At 22.0% G+C, this 15,323-nt stretch overlaps 7 protein-coding genes across 7 annotated transcripts; 3 read left to right on the top strand and 4 right to left on the bottom strand. All coding sequences in view use genetic code 6, as the record gives it.

The window, feature by feature from the left end:
* Positions 1-488: 488 nt before the first annotated feature.
* Positions 489-2,927, bottom strand: TTHERM_00775950 (hypothetical protein; the record flags this gene model as incomplete). Its single annotated transcript, XM_001021229.2, has 9 exons — positions 2,707-2,927; positions 2,493-2,604; positions 2,349-2,376; positions 2,183-2,274; positions 1,968-2,080; positions 1,687-1,879; positions 1,478-1,580; positions 766-1,017; positions 489-706 (listed from the first exon to the last, which is right to left on the bottom strand). Exons 1-9 carry the CDS (start codon positions 2,763-2,765, stop codon positions 489-491), a joined length of 1,170 nt encoding a protein of 389 aa, XP_001021229.2. The 5' UTR covers positions 2,766-2,927.
* Positions 2,928-3,861: 934 nt separating this feature from the next.
* On the bottom strand, positions 3,862-4,305 carry TTHERM_00775949 (transmembrane protein, putative; the record flags this gene model as incomplete). Its single annotated transcript, XM_001471387.1, has 1 exon — positions 3,862-4,305. One exon carries the CDS (start codon positions 4,303-4,305, stop codon positions 3,862-3,864), a length of 444 nt encoding a protein of 147 aa, XP_001471437.1.
* Positions 4,306-5,182: 877 nt separating this feature from the next.
* On the top strand, positions 5,183-6,193 carry TTHERM_00775940 (transmembrane protein, putative; the record flags this gene model as incomplete). Its single annotated transcript, XM_001021228.2, has 1 exon — positions 5,183-6,193. One exon carries the CDS (start codon positions 5,183-5,185, stop codon positions 6,191-6,193), a length of 1,011 nt encoding a protein of 336 aa, XP_001021228.2.
* Positions 6,194-6,909: 716 nt separating this feature from the next.
* TTHERM_00775930 (GNAT family acetyltransferase) lies at positions 6,910-7,527 on the top strand (the record flags this gene model as incomplete). Its single annotated transcript, XM_001021227.1, has 1 exon — positions 6,910-7,527. The coding sequence occupies one exon, from the start codon at positions 6,910-6,912 to the stop codon at positions 7,525-7,527; it is 618 nt and encodes a 205-aa protein (XP_001021227.1).
* A 1,590-nt stretch (positions 7,528-9,117) lies between these two features.
* On the bottom strand, positions 9,118-10,936 carry TTHERM_00775920 (hypothetical protein; the record flags this gene model as incomplete). The annotated part of the gene is made up of 8 exons (XM_001021226.2): positions 9,118-9,255; positions 9,315-9,446; positions 9,508-9,597; positions 9,656-9,979; positions 10,046-10,517; positions 10,592-10,695; positions 10,767-10,832; positions 10,904-10,936. The coding sequence occupies 8 exons, from the start codon at positions 10,934-10,936 to the stop codon at positions 9,118-9,120; spliced, it is 1,359 nt and encodes a 452-aa protein (XP_001021226.2).
* Positions 10,937-11,744: 808 nt separating this feature from the next.
* TTHERM_00775910 (immobilization antigen) lies at positions 11,745-12,479 on the bottom strand (the record flags this gene model as incomplete). The annotated part of the gene is made up of 1 exon (XM_001021225.1): positions 11,745-12,479. The coding sequence occupies one exon, from the start codon at positions 12,477-12,479 to the stop codon at positions 11,745-11,747; it is 735 nt and encodes a 244-aa protein (XP_001021225.1).
* A 1,388-nt stretch (positions 12,480-13,867) lies between these two features.
* Positions 13,868-15,303, top strand: TTHERM_00775900 (hypothetical protein; the record flags this gene model as incomplete). The annotated part of the gene is made up of 5 exons (XM_001021224.1): positions 13,868-14,093; positions 14,234-14,254; positions 14,569-14,602; positions 15,056-15,139; positions 15,234-15,303. The coding sequence occupies 5 exons, from the start codon at positions 13,868-13,870 to the stop codon at positions 15,301-15,303; spliced, it is 435 nt and encodes a 144-aa protein (XP_001021224.1).
* Between the last annotated feature and the right edge of the window lie 20 nt (positions 15,304-15,323).

Below are 15,323 nucleotides of genomic sequence, written 5' to 3'. Positions count from 1 at the left end.
TAATTCAAAAAAATATATATATTTAGTTCAAACATAATTTTAGGCTCAATGTCAAGAAATTTATTTTGTGTATGGGTGTCAATTTATAGAATTTAGGGTAAATGCCATAAAATAAATAAATAATTGTCCAAATTTTTTTTAAGAATTATTTTTAAATGATTTTGAAAAGCAATTTAGTTTTTAGATTAAATGCTATTTTAACATAAAAATCTACTAAATTGAATTTATTTAATATACAAAAATTTTACAAGCAAGCTATAAATTAATGAAAGATTAAGTTAAGATATTTATATAATTTTAATGCTATTTATTTAATTTATCTATTTACCAAATTTTTATTTAACTTATTTATAAGTAAGTAAGTGGCTTGTGTTTGTGTTTTATGATATTTATTTATATTATGACTTATTTTTTTTATTTAATTATGTTTTTCTACATTTTTATTAAATATTAACAAATTTATTATAAGCATTTTTTGATTAACTTGCTCATTAAGAAGCTTTTTGAGGAGAAACTTGCACTGAATTTTGTTCTTAGATAGATTTTGATGGTGATTCAAATTTTTGTGAATATTGCTATTCTACATCTTTAGAATCTTTTTACTAGAATTAAGAACTGTGATACATTGAGAGAGATTTATCATGAGAACCAAATTTTGCTGATTTTTATTTGTCGTTATCTTAATCTTTAGCAAAACTTTCATTTGCTATTTTAAATTTGTTATTGAATTTTATATAAAGAAATATTAAAAAATTATAAACTTACATTATAATCTCTCAGGTGTTTTACTGTTACGATTTTATTAGTATGAATTATTTAGTTTTGTGTTGTTAGAAGAATTTTATTTTTTATAAGGTTGCTAGCTACTTTTAGGGTTATGGAAAGTACTGCTCGTCAATTACTATTAACTATTCTCTATTGAATGATTTTAAGTCTCTTCTGTTTTATGAACTCCAGATATGTTTATAGCTCTACCATTGTGATAGCTGTAGCTTTTCTTTGTTCTAACATTTTTTTCTTTTTTTAAATATATTTTAGATATTAGCTAATAGATTAAAACAATAATTTTTCTTTCATTAAAAATTAAAAAAATGAATTAATTTTAAGAGTTATTATTTAATATAAATTTCTTTAACATTTTAATTAATAGATTATCCTTATATTTAGTATGATTTTTGTTTACATTTAGTAGGATTTATTGGAGTTTTTTTCGATCTTTAATTTAGCAGGATAAATTTATTATTTTAATTCTACAGAATTTTTAAAAATCTTTAATAATCTAAATTTTGTCTAATTTTAATTATTTAACAGTTAATTATTTAACTTAGCGAAAATTTATCAAATTATTTAATTTTCATTGATTTTTTTGTGGTTTAACTTTTAATTTGGTTCTAAAACATTTAATAACATAAAGAATTTCTAAATAACTTGAAAAACATTTAATTAGATGTTAATTTTAAACATTTTAATAGCTTACAGGTGTTATTTAAAGGAGGTTAAATAGCAGTTTAACTTTAGTTTCTTTAAGAATGGATGTCTGGAGTCATGGACATATTGTTTCTTGTATGGTTAAAGCTAGACTTTTGTATATGGATAAATTAAAAATATATTAATTAGTACAAAAAAGCAGGTTCTAAGAATGCAAATATTTGAATTAAAGAATATTATTAAGTAAATTTTAATTACATTTCTCATCTCATGGTTATCTACTGGAGGGAACATAATTGACATTTCTTTATTATTGTACATTTAGCTCATAATATTTTATCTGACTTTAAGTACTGCTTTATTTTACCATTCATGTTTTGAAAGTCTACTCATTAGTTTTCTTTATTAATTGAATTCTTAATCTAACTTTTTCTTTTTAACCGTTGCATCTCTAAATTTTAAGTTAAAATAAAGTTAGTTAGTTTACAGCTAAAAATGAAAGAGTTGTTGACACAACCAACTTAAAACTAATTTATTACTACTACATAATTCTGTTAGCAATTCTCTCGTTTTCTGATTGAATATGTAATGCTTCTCTCTTTCTTGCATAAAAATTTTTATGATGTAACAAAGGATCATCGATATCATGTCTCTATTTATTAAAATTAGATAAAATTTGTATGAATTCAATCAGTTGTATAAGGCGGTAACATTTTATATCAAGATAATTCATAAAAAATTTAAGAATCTTTACCTTTACAACATAAGCTGTATTACTCCTTTATGAAATCTAGATTAATTTTGTTAATAGTCTGTTATTGTCTTTTTGAATGCTGCTTATTTTCACTAATATATTTTTAAAATAGCAAATTGCATTTTATTTGTTTTAGATGAGTTACAAATTTAGTTTAAAATATTACTCTACTCGTTATACTTGAGTCTCCTGTTCTATTTATTTATATCAAAAGTAAAAATACATTAATAAGTTGCTAACAAAGTAATTTTATTCTTATAATTATAATGACTAAAAATGTTTAAAGTGATAAATTTATTCAAATAATTACTTTTATTTCTTTAACGTTATCAATAACAACTTATTTTTAAGGTGATTTAACTACAATATGAGACTTTTCGTTACGAATGGCATTTAACTTGTTAATGTGCATTTCATACTGTCTATTTAAATTAACAAATTTATAAATTTATAGCATTTGCTATATTTCCAAAGAGAGCTGATTATTGATCTGCTTCTCATTTGAATAAATTAAAATCGCTCACTTTTCTCTCATATAAATGTCATTAATTTTTCCTGGATAAGCTATTGCTCCTGCTCTCATTGCCTTTTTCAATTTAAAATTTAACTTTTGATTCTTCTCCTTTTTTCGCTTCTTTTGCTTTTTATATTACTTTTTTATGATAATGAAATAGTTTACAGTAACCACTAGTTAAGAGCTAACAAAATAAATAAATAGTATTTATGTGATAGTTTATATTTATAATTATTACTAATTAATTGATTGATAAACTCTTTAGCCTTTTATTCTTTCTATTAATTGTTATCAAAATTAATAATCTTTTGCTCACTTCTTATTCGTTTGCAAACATTCGTGCATTTTGTTCTAACTATTTAATTAATAGTCATATTAGTGAAATCTAAATAATCATTCATTTCTTAATATTAACAGGATCAATAGATAGATATCAGCTTTACCAATCCTTTTTGTTTTATTCTTTATATCCTAATTTTTGAATACTAGCTAATAAATTTATTTAAGATACAATTTATTTTAGTCAAAATAATAATAAAATTTTATGAAATAGTTGGCTTTAATTTATTTGATATTAAAATTTATTCACTTTGCAAATTTAATATAAAATTATTTTCTAATTTAATTAAATAATTTTTTCATTTCTCAATAAAAAGAAATAAATAAAAATATTAATTTCTATTTTTTATTAAATAAATATTTTTATTTATTTTAATATTGCTAATGTAAATTAATATTTTTAAAATCATCACTTTATTTATTTTTCTTTAGACATTCAAATAAAGCTTATAAAATTTATGAAAAAATGAAGAAAAATATAATAAGAAAAAACATCATCAAAGTTTTGTAAATCTATTTATATTTTGAAAGTAATTTCAATTACAAATTTTGATTGTTTTTTAAGAAAAATATGATCTGTTTTGTAATATTATAGAAAAAGGACATACTATATATAAATATTAAGTTTGTTATATCTAAAATATTATAATTTTAAGTACAAGTTAATAGTTAAAAAAATTTTAATAAATATTTTTTTAATAAAAACAATTTGAGTTTAAAAAGTGTAATTCTGAGGTTTAAATTAGAATGAATAGTAAGGATAAAGACAATGTTAAGCAAGTAATAAATGATCTTTATGATCTAAATTGTGAGAGTCTTTAATTTGTCACAACGTGTTTAGAAAGCTTAAAAGTAATAAACATACTTTAGTAGGAAAATAATCGTCCTTCAATCTAGATTTCTTAAATTATTTAAAAACAGTTTGCAACAATTACTGAAAATGCTGACTTTATTCTAAAGCACTTAAAGGTTGAAAATTTTTTATTAAGTTAAAAAATAAAAGAAAAATCAAATGAATAAATGATGAAAAATAAATCAAATGAGTAAAAAAATGAGGCTTAAGGAAAAAAAGAAATACCAAAAATTCAGGTTATAAGAAAAAGATAGCCTAAGCAATGATAATAAAACTATAATTGAAAATTATTTTGTATTTATTATATTCTTTTTGAAAAAAATACTATTGTACTCTTATAAATTGTTTATTTTTCATATCAATGATTAATTGTAATTAGATTAATTACTTAATTAAGCTCAATATTCTTGCTTGCATCAAAGTTTTATTAACATTTCTAGTTCAAATTTATAATTATTTAAAATCTTTTAGTTTATGATTTGACAGACATGTTTTCCATATTGATATAATAGATTCTATTTATATGTTAATATTAAAAACATTTTCTAAAATTTGTTTGTAAATTTATCAAATAGCCTGATTTTAAGTGCTTTTTAGGAAGTAATTTAATTAAAATAATAGGTAGTTTTTGGAAATAATTTAATTATAATAATATAGGTAGGTTTATAATAAAAATTTTTTTTATATTAAATTTTTTTAAAATGGAAAAATGTGATTTTATTTTTTGTGCAAAATATCAAAAATTTTAACTCCGTTTATAATTCTTTAAAAGTAAATGTGCTTTTAAAATAACAATTGTGAAAATCTTATTATGATTTTGCTGAATTAAAAATAAAATAATAATTTGTTTTTAAAAATAAAATTATTGTTTTATTTTATCATACACAAATTTAATTACTAAAAAACTGTTCAAATGACTAATTTTTTTAATTTTGTTTTTAAATTTATTATAGATTTTATGCATGAATAGTTGAAATTAAAATCTAAAATTTCATCGTTACGAATTCAATTTTTTGTATGCGATATTTTTGAATTTAGCTATTTTAAATAAAAATTTAAAGATTAATTAGATTTGATTTGTAAATCAATCAAAGAAAGAAAGAAGTGAGTGAATATCGTAAATTTTTATACTAACTCTTTGAAAATAAAATAATCATTTATTTTATATTAATTTGCAAATATTCAGTGATTAATTATTTAAATACAAGGACTTTTAGGGTTAAAAGAACCATTTTGTTGAAAGACTTGCTAAGATTAAAAAAGGAGAAACTATATTTTAATTTATTAAAGGCTGATGGAAACAGATATAAACGTTCCTAAAACAAAGGGTGTCAATTTCATGTTTTAGAACATAAAGTTCCACATATATGTTTACATTTTAGTTAATGTGGGATAATGGATAATGCATAGTTAAGATCACTATTGCACAGCAGATGGCAAGTCCATGCGTAAATTAATGGAACATGGCTCAGTATGTATGATTATCATTAACGTACTAGGTTTATTCTATATTTGGTGTAGGGATTAGTTTGCTCGTTTAGAATTTTGGTTGATTTATGCTACCAATTTCTTTTGGTTTTTGATAGTGTTTTTTGATATAATTAGCGCAGTTACTTCTTAAAAAAGAGAGTGTATGGAAGTTATTATGTCTCAGAAGTCTTTTGCATTTTTAGGTCTTAAAAATTAAATTGAGTTGGTGATTTGCTTGTCATTTTAGATGGAATACGCTGCAAAATTTGTAAATATGGCTTCTAATTTACTCTTCCCTTATCTGCTTTTAAGTAGTGGCAAAGACCTTGGACTATGCCACGATAACGGCTCCATAATTATCTTTTCCATTTGTTTCTCTCATATCTTTATTAATATTTTAGCAGCAATTATGAACTCAGTTCTTATGTGCATGGGAAGAAAGGGAAGAAAATTATAATCATTCAGGTTCTTTATTTTAATAGCAGTAGTTAGCTTTCTTATAGTCTATGTAATAGTTTTCATTTCCTACAATCAAGTAAAACAAGAAAGGCAATGTGTTCCAATGGAATACACTTTAAGGGCATACATATAAATTTCTCCCATAGCAATTGCTTCTATGCTGACTATATTGCTTTCTGTCAAGTCTGATTTGGGTGGAGATGTTAGAGAAAAGGCATTAATTTAGCATTAAAAGCATGCAAACGACTAAGACTATATAATGGGAGTAACTTCCAAAATAGGAGGAGGAGCTTATGGAGTAGTTTCTCAAGCTAACCACACAGACAAATCTAAAGTAGCACAAATTAAGCAAGGTTTTGGTAGCTTGAAATAGTGAATATATCAATTAATTTCATCAAAAATAGGTATTTCAAAAATTTGAATGAGCAAGGACTCTTATATCTATCTATACATAATCTTTGTTCATATCGAAGAATTACTCAGCTTTTAATTGAAATCGATTTCATCTTAATAATTTAAAATTAAATATTTATTTGCATTTAACTTTATCTTTAAAATATTTGTATTTATATTTCCATTCATTATGAAAAGATATTATCACTTATTTTTCTAGCAAATTTTCTAATAACTTTTTAGTATTAATTAAGCCTTCTGATTTCAATATCAACTTTAAATTGATGATTTCAAATTAAAAGTTATAAATTTATTTTAATATTTCTATTTACATTAAATCAGAGTCTCAAAAACAAACTTTTAGAGATATCAAATTAGCATTCAGATAATTAATTAAATAAATAAATAAAATAATATTAAAACTGAATAAAAAAGAATATTTTAAAAATAAAATCTTTCTTATTAAGTATATAGAAAATAGCATATATATTTATAAATTTGTTAAAGTTTGCAATAGATGCTAGTTTTATCAGAATAATAACTATATAAATAGTAGTAGAGGATAAGTCTTTTTCTATTTTAGTAATTGATAGATAACTTAATTTAAATAGTTTCTATTTCTATATAATTTGTAATATCATTATTGTAAAAATAACACAAATTTATTTTATTTTAAAAGTGATTTGCCTTATATTAAAGATGATAAATAGCTCTGACAAAATAAAAAAACAATAAATAGTCCCTGATAGATAAATTGAAATTAGCAACGAAATACATCTTGAATTATTAGATCAATGCCATAAATCTACATTGTTTTAGACAGTAGTTAAAAACAGATATTTTATAAATGATGCATGTGATTGGGCTAATCACTTTACTGATGAAAGCTCATCAAAATAATTTATAAACTACTTCAAGCATCGCGAAAGTCAGGGAAAATAATTTTGTTATGCTATCATATAGGAAAATAAACTTATAGGCTGTGTCTCTATCATTTTAACCAAAGGGCAAGGAGAAATTGGATATTGGCTAGATAAAGATATGAATGGTAGAGGTTATGTGACTTAAAGTGCAAATGCTCTAATTAATTTGGGCTTCGCTAAATACAATTGTAAAGAAATTATATTAAAATGTCAGCAAGTGAATCTTAAAAGCTCTAACGTTGCTTTAAGGCTAGGCTTTAAATTTAATAAAACTTTTGAAGAAACTCTTAACGTAAATGGAAAAGATTGGGTTATAGATGAGTACATATTAACCGAAGATTAATTTATTAATTAAAATTAACATAAATAATAAAGCAAATCAACATCTGAGTGATAGATAGATTCTCCTTATATATAAAAAATTAATCAAGGCTAAACAGATTTTTCATCTTTTTTAGAGTCACTTAACAAATAGTTTACCTTCAAAAAAAATCAATTTAATTCAGTAAATATTTTAATTATAAAGTTTTATCTCTGTAATTAATGTATAAAAGTATTTTGATATTAATTATTTATTTATTTATTTTCTTGTTTTAAAATTAAACAGAATAAATTTTCAAGTAATATTAGAGATGAAAAATTTCTTATTTTTTCAATTTAATTTAAACTTTTTCAAAATTTTTATTTTAATTAATTTCAACAATAATAAAAACTATTAAAGATATATTTTTATTATAAAATGATTTGTAATTTCTTACCTAATAATTTGTTGAGTTTTTTAAAACTTGTTATTTATCTGATATTGTGAATCATAATAAAAAAATGGTAGATTCAAATATTAAAAATTTAAGTATGCTAGATATCTATAATGCATTTTTTTTAAATTAGAGCCAATTTATCAGAACTATTAATGTTCTAGCTTAAGATTTAAAAATTTTTTCTTAATTTTGGGGGTTAATATAATTTAGGGTGAATTAATGAGAACTTACAATTTTTAACTTTTTTAAATTTACTTTTATAGTCTTGAAAAGGATAAATGGAAGTAAAGTTGAAAATTTTTAAAATTTTAATTCATTGAAATGCTAAATCAAATGAAAAATAGGTATGGTTTATTGGCGAAGATGGAGAAATTTTTTGTGAAAAATTGGCTAAATTTGGAATTGTTTTATATTATTAACTAGAAAATAGATAATTTTTTCTATTTTAGCCTGAATTAACAAAAGAATTCATATTTTTTGAATTTAATTAGTTAATTAAGTTAAATTTTTTCAAAAATTTATTTTATTTAGTAGAATTACATTTTTTATCAATTTACGGACTTAATAAAATGAAAAATTTATTTTAGTTGATATTTTAATAACTAAAAAAATAATAAATTTAATTTAACTTAAATAATAAACTGTTGACTTTTAGCTTTAGTTTTAAAAATTTATAAGAAAAAAATAACTTCAAATTAATTCTGCTTCACATTTCTTTTTACTGCAAAGTGATAAAAATTAAATATTTTTTAAATAAAAAAATTGAAAAAAAAATTCAATTAAATTAAAATTATTTTGTTTAAATATTAATTGGAATATTATTTAATTTCATATTTATAATAAAATAATTTTTTCAAGTTACAAATTGGCATGTTTCTTTAAAATTAAAAATGTTAATCACATTTGTAAAATGTTTGCTTGGTTTTTTATATATTTACTATTCAAATAAGCGTTTATTTGACTGTATTTATTTTTTTATGTTGATGAGTTAATTTGATTAAAAATGTATTGAAAGTAAATACAATATGAAATAAATTTTATATTATTGCTGATATACTTGCATTAATAAACAAGCTAATTTTCCTAAAAAGGTAAAGAATATTACATAAAGATTTCAAAATAGAATAAAAATTGATAGGAGACAATAATGATTTATTTATTTATATATATATATATGCTTATAATGTAAAATTAATTTGCTTTAAATAAAGTTTTATGCATTCACTTCATTTTTATTATTTGTTTTCGTATTCCTTTTAAGCTTTTCTAATTTCATCTATAATCTATTCGCATATGTATTTCTTTTCAATATCATTTCTATTTCTATCAGGATGGAATGTTTTAAATACCTTCCTAATTGCAGACTATTTTTAAAACAAATATTCACTCCGATTCAATTAATTTTTCAATTTATTTAATTTACCTTCAAGCTATCTTCTGTTGAGAGATCAAAAAAGGAAACAGGGGTCCAGTTAGCTCCTGGCCACAAAATATTTTATAGTGTTGATAACAAAGTTCTAATGTCTTTTCTGGTTCCATTTTACTCTTTCCAACTCTAAATTTTAACAATATCAATTTAATTTTTTTGAGACCTTTTAGTATATTTTTATATTTACTTTAATTTTGCCTTCAAGTCTATCCTGTGCAGATCTCTTATCTACTTGCTCTTAAGCCTTTCTTCTTTCTTCTTCTTCATATTCCCTTTTCTATAATTTTTTTTTTAATTAGGCTTTTCTTTTTAGTTCATTAATTATTTCAAGTTACTCTTTCTTCTTATTCTTCTTAGAGGATTTACTCTTTAACTTTAATAAGCTTTTCGCGATTTATTTCACCATTTATTATGTATTCGTTCTTTCTGCTTTCAAGTTTTCTTTCAGATTCAGAGATTGGGCCTTTTTAATGATGAATAAGATCTTCATGTTAAACGTGTCTATAACCATCATCTTATGGGAAAATGTCAATATTATTGATTGAAGTGGTATTATGTTCAGAGGAGTTCTTTCCAGCGCCAGATGAGGGAGCCTCTTCATCGTTTCCTTCTATTAAGTCTACAACTGCAGGAGGAATTTTCTGAGGTTGTACTGTCACCTTTTTAGACAAAAATGAAAGAAATTAGATAATGATAAAAACTTAAAGTCAATAAGAAGCATTTACTTAAGGAGCAGGAGCAACGTAGTCATCATATTCATCATCAAAATGATTCTTAATAACAGGAATTTTATTTTAAGCCTTTTCTTATCTTTGCTGCGAATCATCTAAATTATTGGAGGATTTCTACTTAAATTAGCTCTATTTTGATGTATCTTTATAATCACTATCTAAAGCCTTTGCTGATCCCATGTGTTTCTAGTGTACAAGATCAGGATCAGAGCTAGAATGATGAATATTTGTTGAACTGCCTGTTACTCGTTTTACCTTCTGTGCATTTTCTATAGGAGGAGTCTAATTTTTTAACTCTTAGGCTGGTTGGCTTCGTAAAGATCCTTTTTGCTTAATTTTGAGTATTTTTTACTTATTATAAATCTTAGAATCTCCATCCTTCGTCAACTACAAAATTTTCACATATACTGCATTGTTAATTATAGGTGCCCTCGCTTCTAAATTCTAAGGATCTATCCATGCAAAACTGATTAAAAATAAGTTTTATTGATTTGTTAACTAATTACTATTCAAAGATAATATAAAAAAGTAATGGCATACATTTTAGGTTCTGTTTCATTGCATTAAATCTTAAACCTTATGTGGTAATTTCCACTTTATAAGTCTATGGGGAATTCATTTATTATGTGCCTCAGCTTTAAGACCTTAATGTGTTAATTTTTAATTTTGAAAGAACTTTAATGCTAAATTAATCATTTGAAGATGTAATAATTACTTCATCTCCTTGCACTTAATCGTTAAAATTCAACGAAAATACGTTTGTAGAGCTATCTTTGTCATTCTATTAATTAATTATATACACATATGAATATTTTAACTGCATATCATCTCTAATTTCTTTAAATTATTTACTTAAATAGAATAAAATATAGGGTAGTTCGGCATTTATCTATTTTCCTTTTATATAAAATTGTATGGTAATATTTTTATTTTTGATCAATTAATTATTTAATATATAAATTATGCATCTTAATTTTGCGTGTTGTTTTCATATATTAAAAAACAATATTTTTTAAAAGCATATGCAATCAGAAATTATTAATTACTAATAAAATAAATGACTTTTTTAATTTATCTCATCATCATTAGCACACTTTAAATTTTTTTAAAAAGCTTTAAAATATCATTTTTATTAATAGTTTAATATTATTTTTCAGTCAAATCAAATATTTATTTAAATTTACAAAATATTATAAACTTTCTTGTAAAAATCAAATAATCTTAATTTATATTTTTTTGCTTGCATGTCTTGCATAATAAAATTATGATAAATTATTTCTAAATACATGCAAATTTTAATAAAAATCAAAAATCTAATTTCATAATTGTGTGTGTTGTTTTCATATATTAAAAAGCAATATTTTAAATCAATATAACCAGAAATTACAAATTGCTAATAATATAAATTACTAATTTGATTAATTACATCATCTTATGCAACTTTTCAAATACTTTAATAAAACAATCCCCCCCAAATATCTATATCTAGTGGTTTTCATAAATTTATTGAAAAATAAATCTTTCGGTATCTCTTAGGCATGTCCAATTTATTTTTAACACCCAATATTTTAAATATAAAGATGTTAAAAAAGTGTAAAAGTTCTTAATAAATAAATTACAACACTCTAAAAAGAAAACATAAATTTATGAAGAAGGATAAAAATATTTTAAAATGAATTTATAAATTGTAAAATCAGATTAATAGTCCAAAAATAGCAAATAAGATTGTAAATGCAATTTTAACAGCATTACTAGAACCAGAAGTGCAAATAAATGAGTTTGAGGCAGAAGCAGTTTGACCAGAAGGGCAAGAAGCAGCGCATGTTGACCCAGAAAATTATGAACCAGCAGGAACAGCGGAATCATTCTAACCATTGCAAGAATTGCATACCCAACCATTCAAATTTGCAGCATTAGAGGTGGTAGTTGAAGAACAGTCTGTAATTTTGCAGACATTACCTGAAACATAAGTAAATAATCCTTAAATTGTAGCATTAGCTCCACATCCTGTACAATCTTTTCCGTTAGTTGAGCAAGCAACATTATTACCAGCAACAGCAGGTTTCTAACAAATTTACATGGCGTTAACAGTAGCAGGTGCTGTGCAAGAAGCTGCACAGCTAGAACCTGAATAAACACTTCCTGGAGCTACCATACTACTAGCAATTCCATTGCAAGAATTACACATCCAACCATTTTATTTTGTTGCAGGAACAGTTGCTGAGCAATCAGCAAACATGCAGTAATTATGTCCTGAAATTAAAATGAATAAATTCTAAGCACCACTAACATCAGTAGCACCAGCACCACATCCAGTGCAATCAGTTCCAGTAGTTGAGCAATTAACTGCCCTACCAAGAACAGTTTAAGCATAAGTATTAGATACGAAACAAAGTACCACTAAAGTAATAGCAAACAATTTATTCATTTTGATAATTTTTATTTATTTATCAATTTATTTAATTAAAAATTAATTAGAAAAATTTTATGTTAACAATTTTTATAGGGATAATTGTTATGAGAAAGAAAAACCAAAAATTTAATAGTCAATTTCAATAATGTTAAGCAATTCAATAATTTTACTATATTCGAGTGATGTTTTTCCATTCATTATAATTTTTATACAATACTAATTAGAGTAAAATGCCTATTTAATTTACAAAAGGCGAAATGTAATATATCTTAATAACATAATAAATACAGCTAAATAAGCTTAAAACAGCTTTATTTTTGAGTTTTTAGAAAGCTTTAAATTCGCAAAATGTAAAATTTGAAATAATAGATACCGTATATTCTTATAATATGTCATTTTTTTTGAAAAAAATAAATTTTGAAAATTTTTTCGAAATCTTTGAAATGTCTTATTATGATATTTTTTTACAGTGGGACATTAATTTTTAGATGACCTATATATTATATTAATCAGTGGTAGGTAAAAAAGCTAATTGGAAGTAATTAAGAAGATATTGTTAAAATATAAAGCTTTGATTTTTTACATCTTATTTTATCATAATAAAGTTATAAATAATTTTAGTTAAATGGAAATAGTATTCAATTAACCATTTTTGTAAATAATAGTATGTAATTATTTTCATAAAATTAATTTATTTTTATATTCAGCAACAAAAAAAAATTTTGCAAAAAGGATATTTACTGAATGAAATAAAATAAGATAAATTAAATTAATCAATTTATTTATTTATTGCTTGAATTTAAAAAAAGTAAATCGAACAAATTAAGAAGATTGATTTTGTTAAAATATAAAGTATTGATATTTTTACATCTTACTTTTTAATAATAAAATGATAAATAATTATAGTTAATAGTAAGTAGTATTCAATTAACAATTTTTGTAAAAAATAGCATGTAATTATTTTCATAAAATTAATTTATTTTTATATTCAGCAACAAAAAATTTTTTTTGTAATGTAGATATTATGAATGAAATTAAATGATGTAAGTAAGATAAATTAAATTAATCAGTTTGTTAATTTTAACTCGTAGAAAATATCTATGCAAATATTAAATTAAAATCAATAAATTAGGCAATCATAAATAGTAAAAATGTAATTTTATCACGACTAAGTATTATGTTTAATCAATATTAATCTATTTATATATTTTTTTTAAAAGATATTTGATATATTAAATATAAATATAAGTTGAGAAAAGTATTACCACAAAATAAAAAATTTAGGTCGATAGTTAAATTAATTTTATTTACAGATTGCTTGCAATATGGAAAATCTGTTATTTATTGTAAAACTTATTTAAAATAATTTTAGAAAACTTAGCTTTTTCAGTATAATTATAAAAATGAAATTGGATAATATCTAAAAAGAGGATTTTAATACCTCTAAGGTAGGATTTTTAAGTAGTATCTAATTTTTTTAAGATGAAATAAAAATATCAAAAGAAGGTAAATTTTTTGAGCAAATCAATAATTTTATTAAATAAAGAAAATTTGAAAATAAATATGAATCATCATTTATTATCATGTGTAAAAAATCAACATCAAGATATTAAGATTCTGTAATAAAAGGTAATTAATGTAAGAAATTCTAAAAAATTAATTTGAAAAAATTTAAGCTTTCACTTTTTTTGCCAAAGAATTCAAAATAAAAAATATTTATAAACTAAATATAGTTTTATTTATTCAAAGAGCATATTCTAATTTTATAGTAACTTGCTGCTTCATAGTGAGTAAAATAAATACCACTAATTAAGAGAATATTTCTTTTTTTCCAAAAAGATATTGCTAATCCTGTATAATTAAAATATCGCCAGCTGTTAAGGTGTACTTATGCAATTATTAAATTAAAATCAATAAATTAGGCAATCATAAATAGTAAAAATGTAATTTTATCATGACTAACTATTATGTTTAATCAATATTAATCTATTTATATATTTTTTTTAAAGGATATTTGATATATTAAATGTAAATATAAGTAGAGAAAAGTATTGCCACAAAATAAAAAATTTTAGGCCGATAATTAAATTAATTTTATTTACAGATTGCTGCAATAAGGAAAATATGTTATTTAGATTGTAAAACTTAATTAAAATAATTTTAGAAAACTTAGCTTTTTCAGTATAATTATAAAAGGAAATTGGATAATATCTAAAAAGAGGATTTTAATACCTCTAAGGTAGTATTTTTAAGTAGTATCTAATTTTTTAAGATGAAATAAAAATATCAAAAGAAGAAAAATTTTTTGAGCAAATCAATAATTTTATTAAAGAAAATTTGAAAATAAATAAGAATCATCATTTATTATCATAAGTAAAAATTTAACATTAAGATATTAAGATGCTGAAATAAATGTAAGTAATTCTAAAAAATTCATTTGAAAAATTTAAGCTTTCACTTTTTTTGCCAAAGAATTCAAAATAATTATTTTAATAAAAGAATTTATTTTTCTAAATTGTTTTTTATTAATAAATCTATTAACAAAAAATAAAAAATATTTATAAACTAAATATTATTTTATTTATTCAAAGACCACGAAAAGAGAGAATATTTCTTTTTTTCCAATACTGTAATGATCCAGACCTTGTCCCTCGTTATTCGGGAGAAACGAACGAGTTTTTAAAAATAAAATAAATTTTGAAAATTTTTTTTCGGTATCTCCTAGGCATGTCCAATTTTTTTTGAACACCCAATATTTTAAATATAAAGATGTTAAAAAAGTGAAAAAGTTCTTAATAAATAAATTACAACGCTCTAAAAAGAACACATAAATTTATGAAGAAAATCAAAATACATTTT

This window comes from Tetrahymena thermophila (genome assembly GCF_000189635.1).
Source record: "Tetrahymena thermophila SB210 genomic scaffold scf_8254549, whole genome shotgun sequence".
Classification (NCBI taxonomy): domain Eukaryota; phylum Ciliophora; class Oligohymenophorea; order Hymenostomatida; family Tetrahymenidae; genus Tetrahymena; species Tetrahymena thermophila.
Note: the sequence above shows the minus strand (reverse complement) of the source record. Positions and strands in the feature narration are given on the sequence as shown.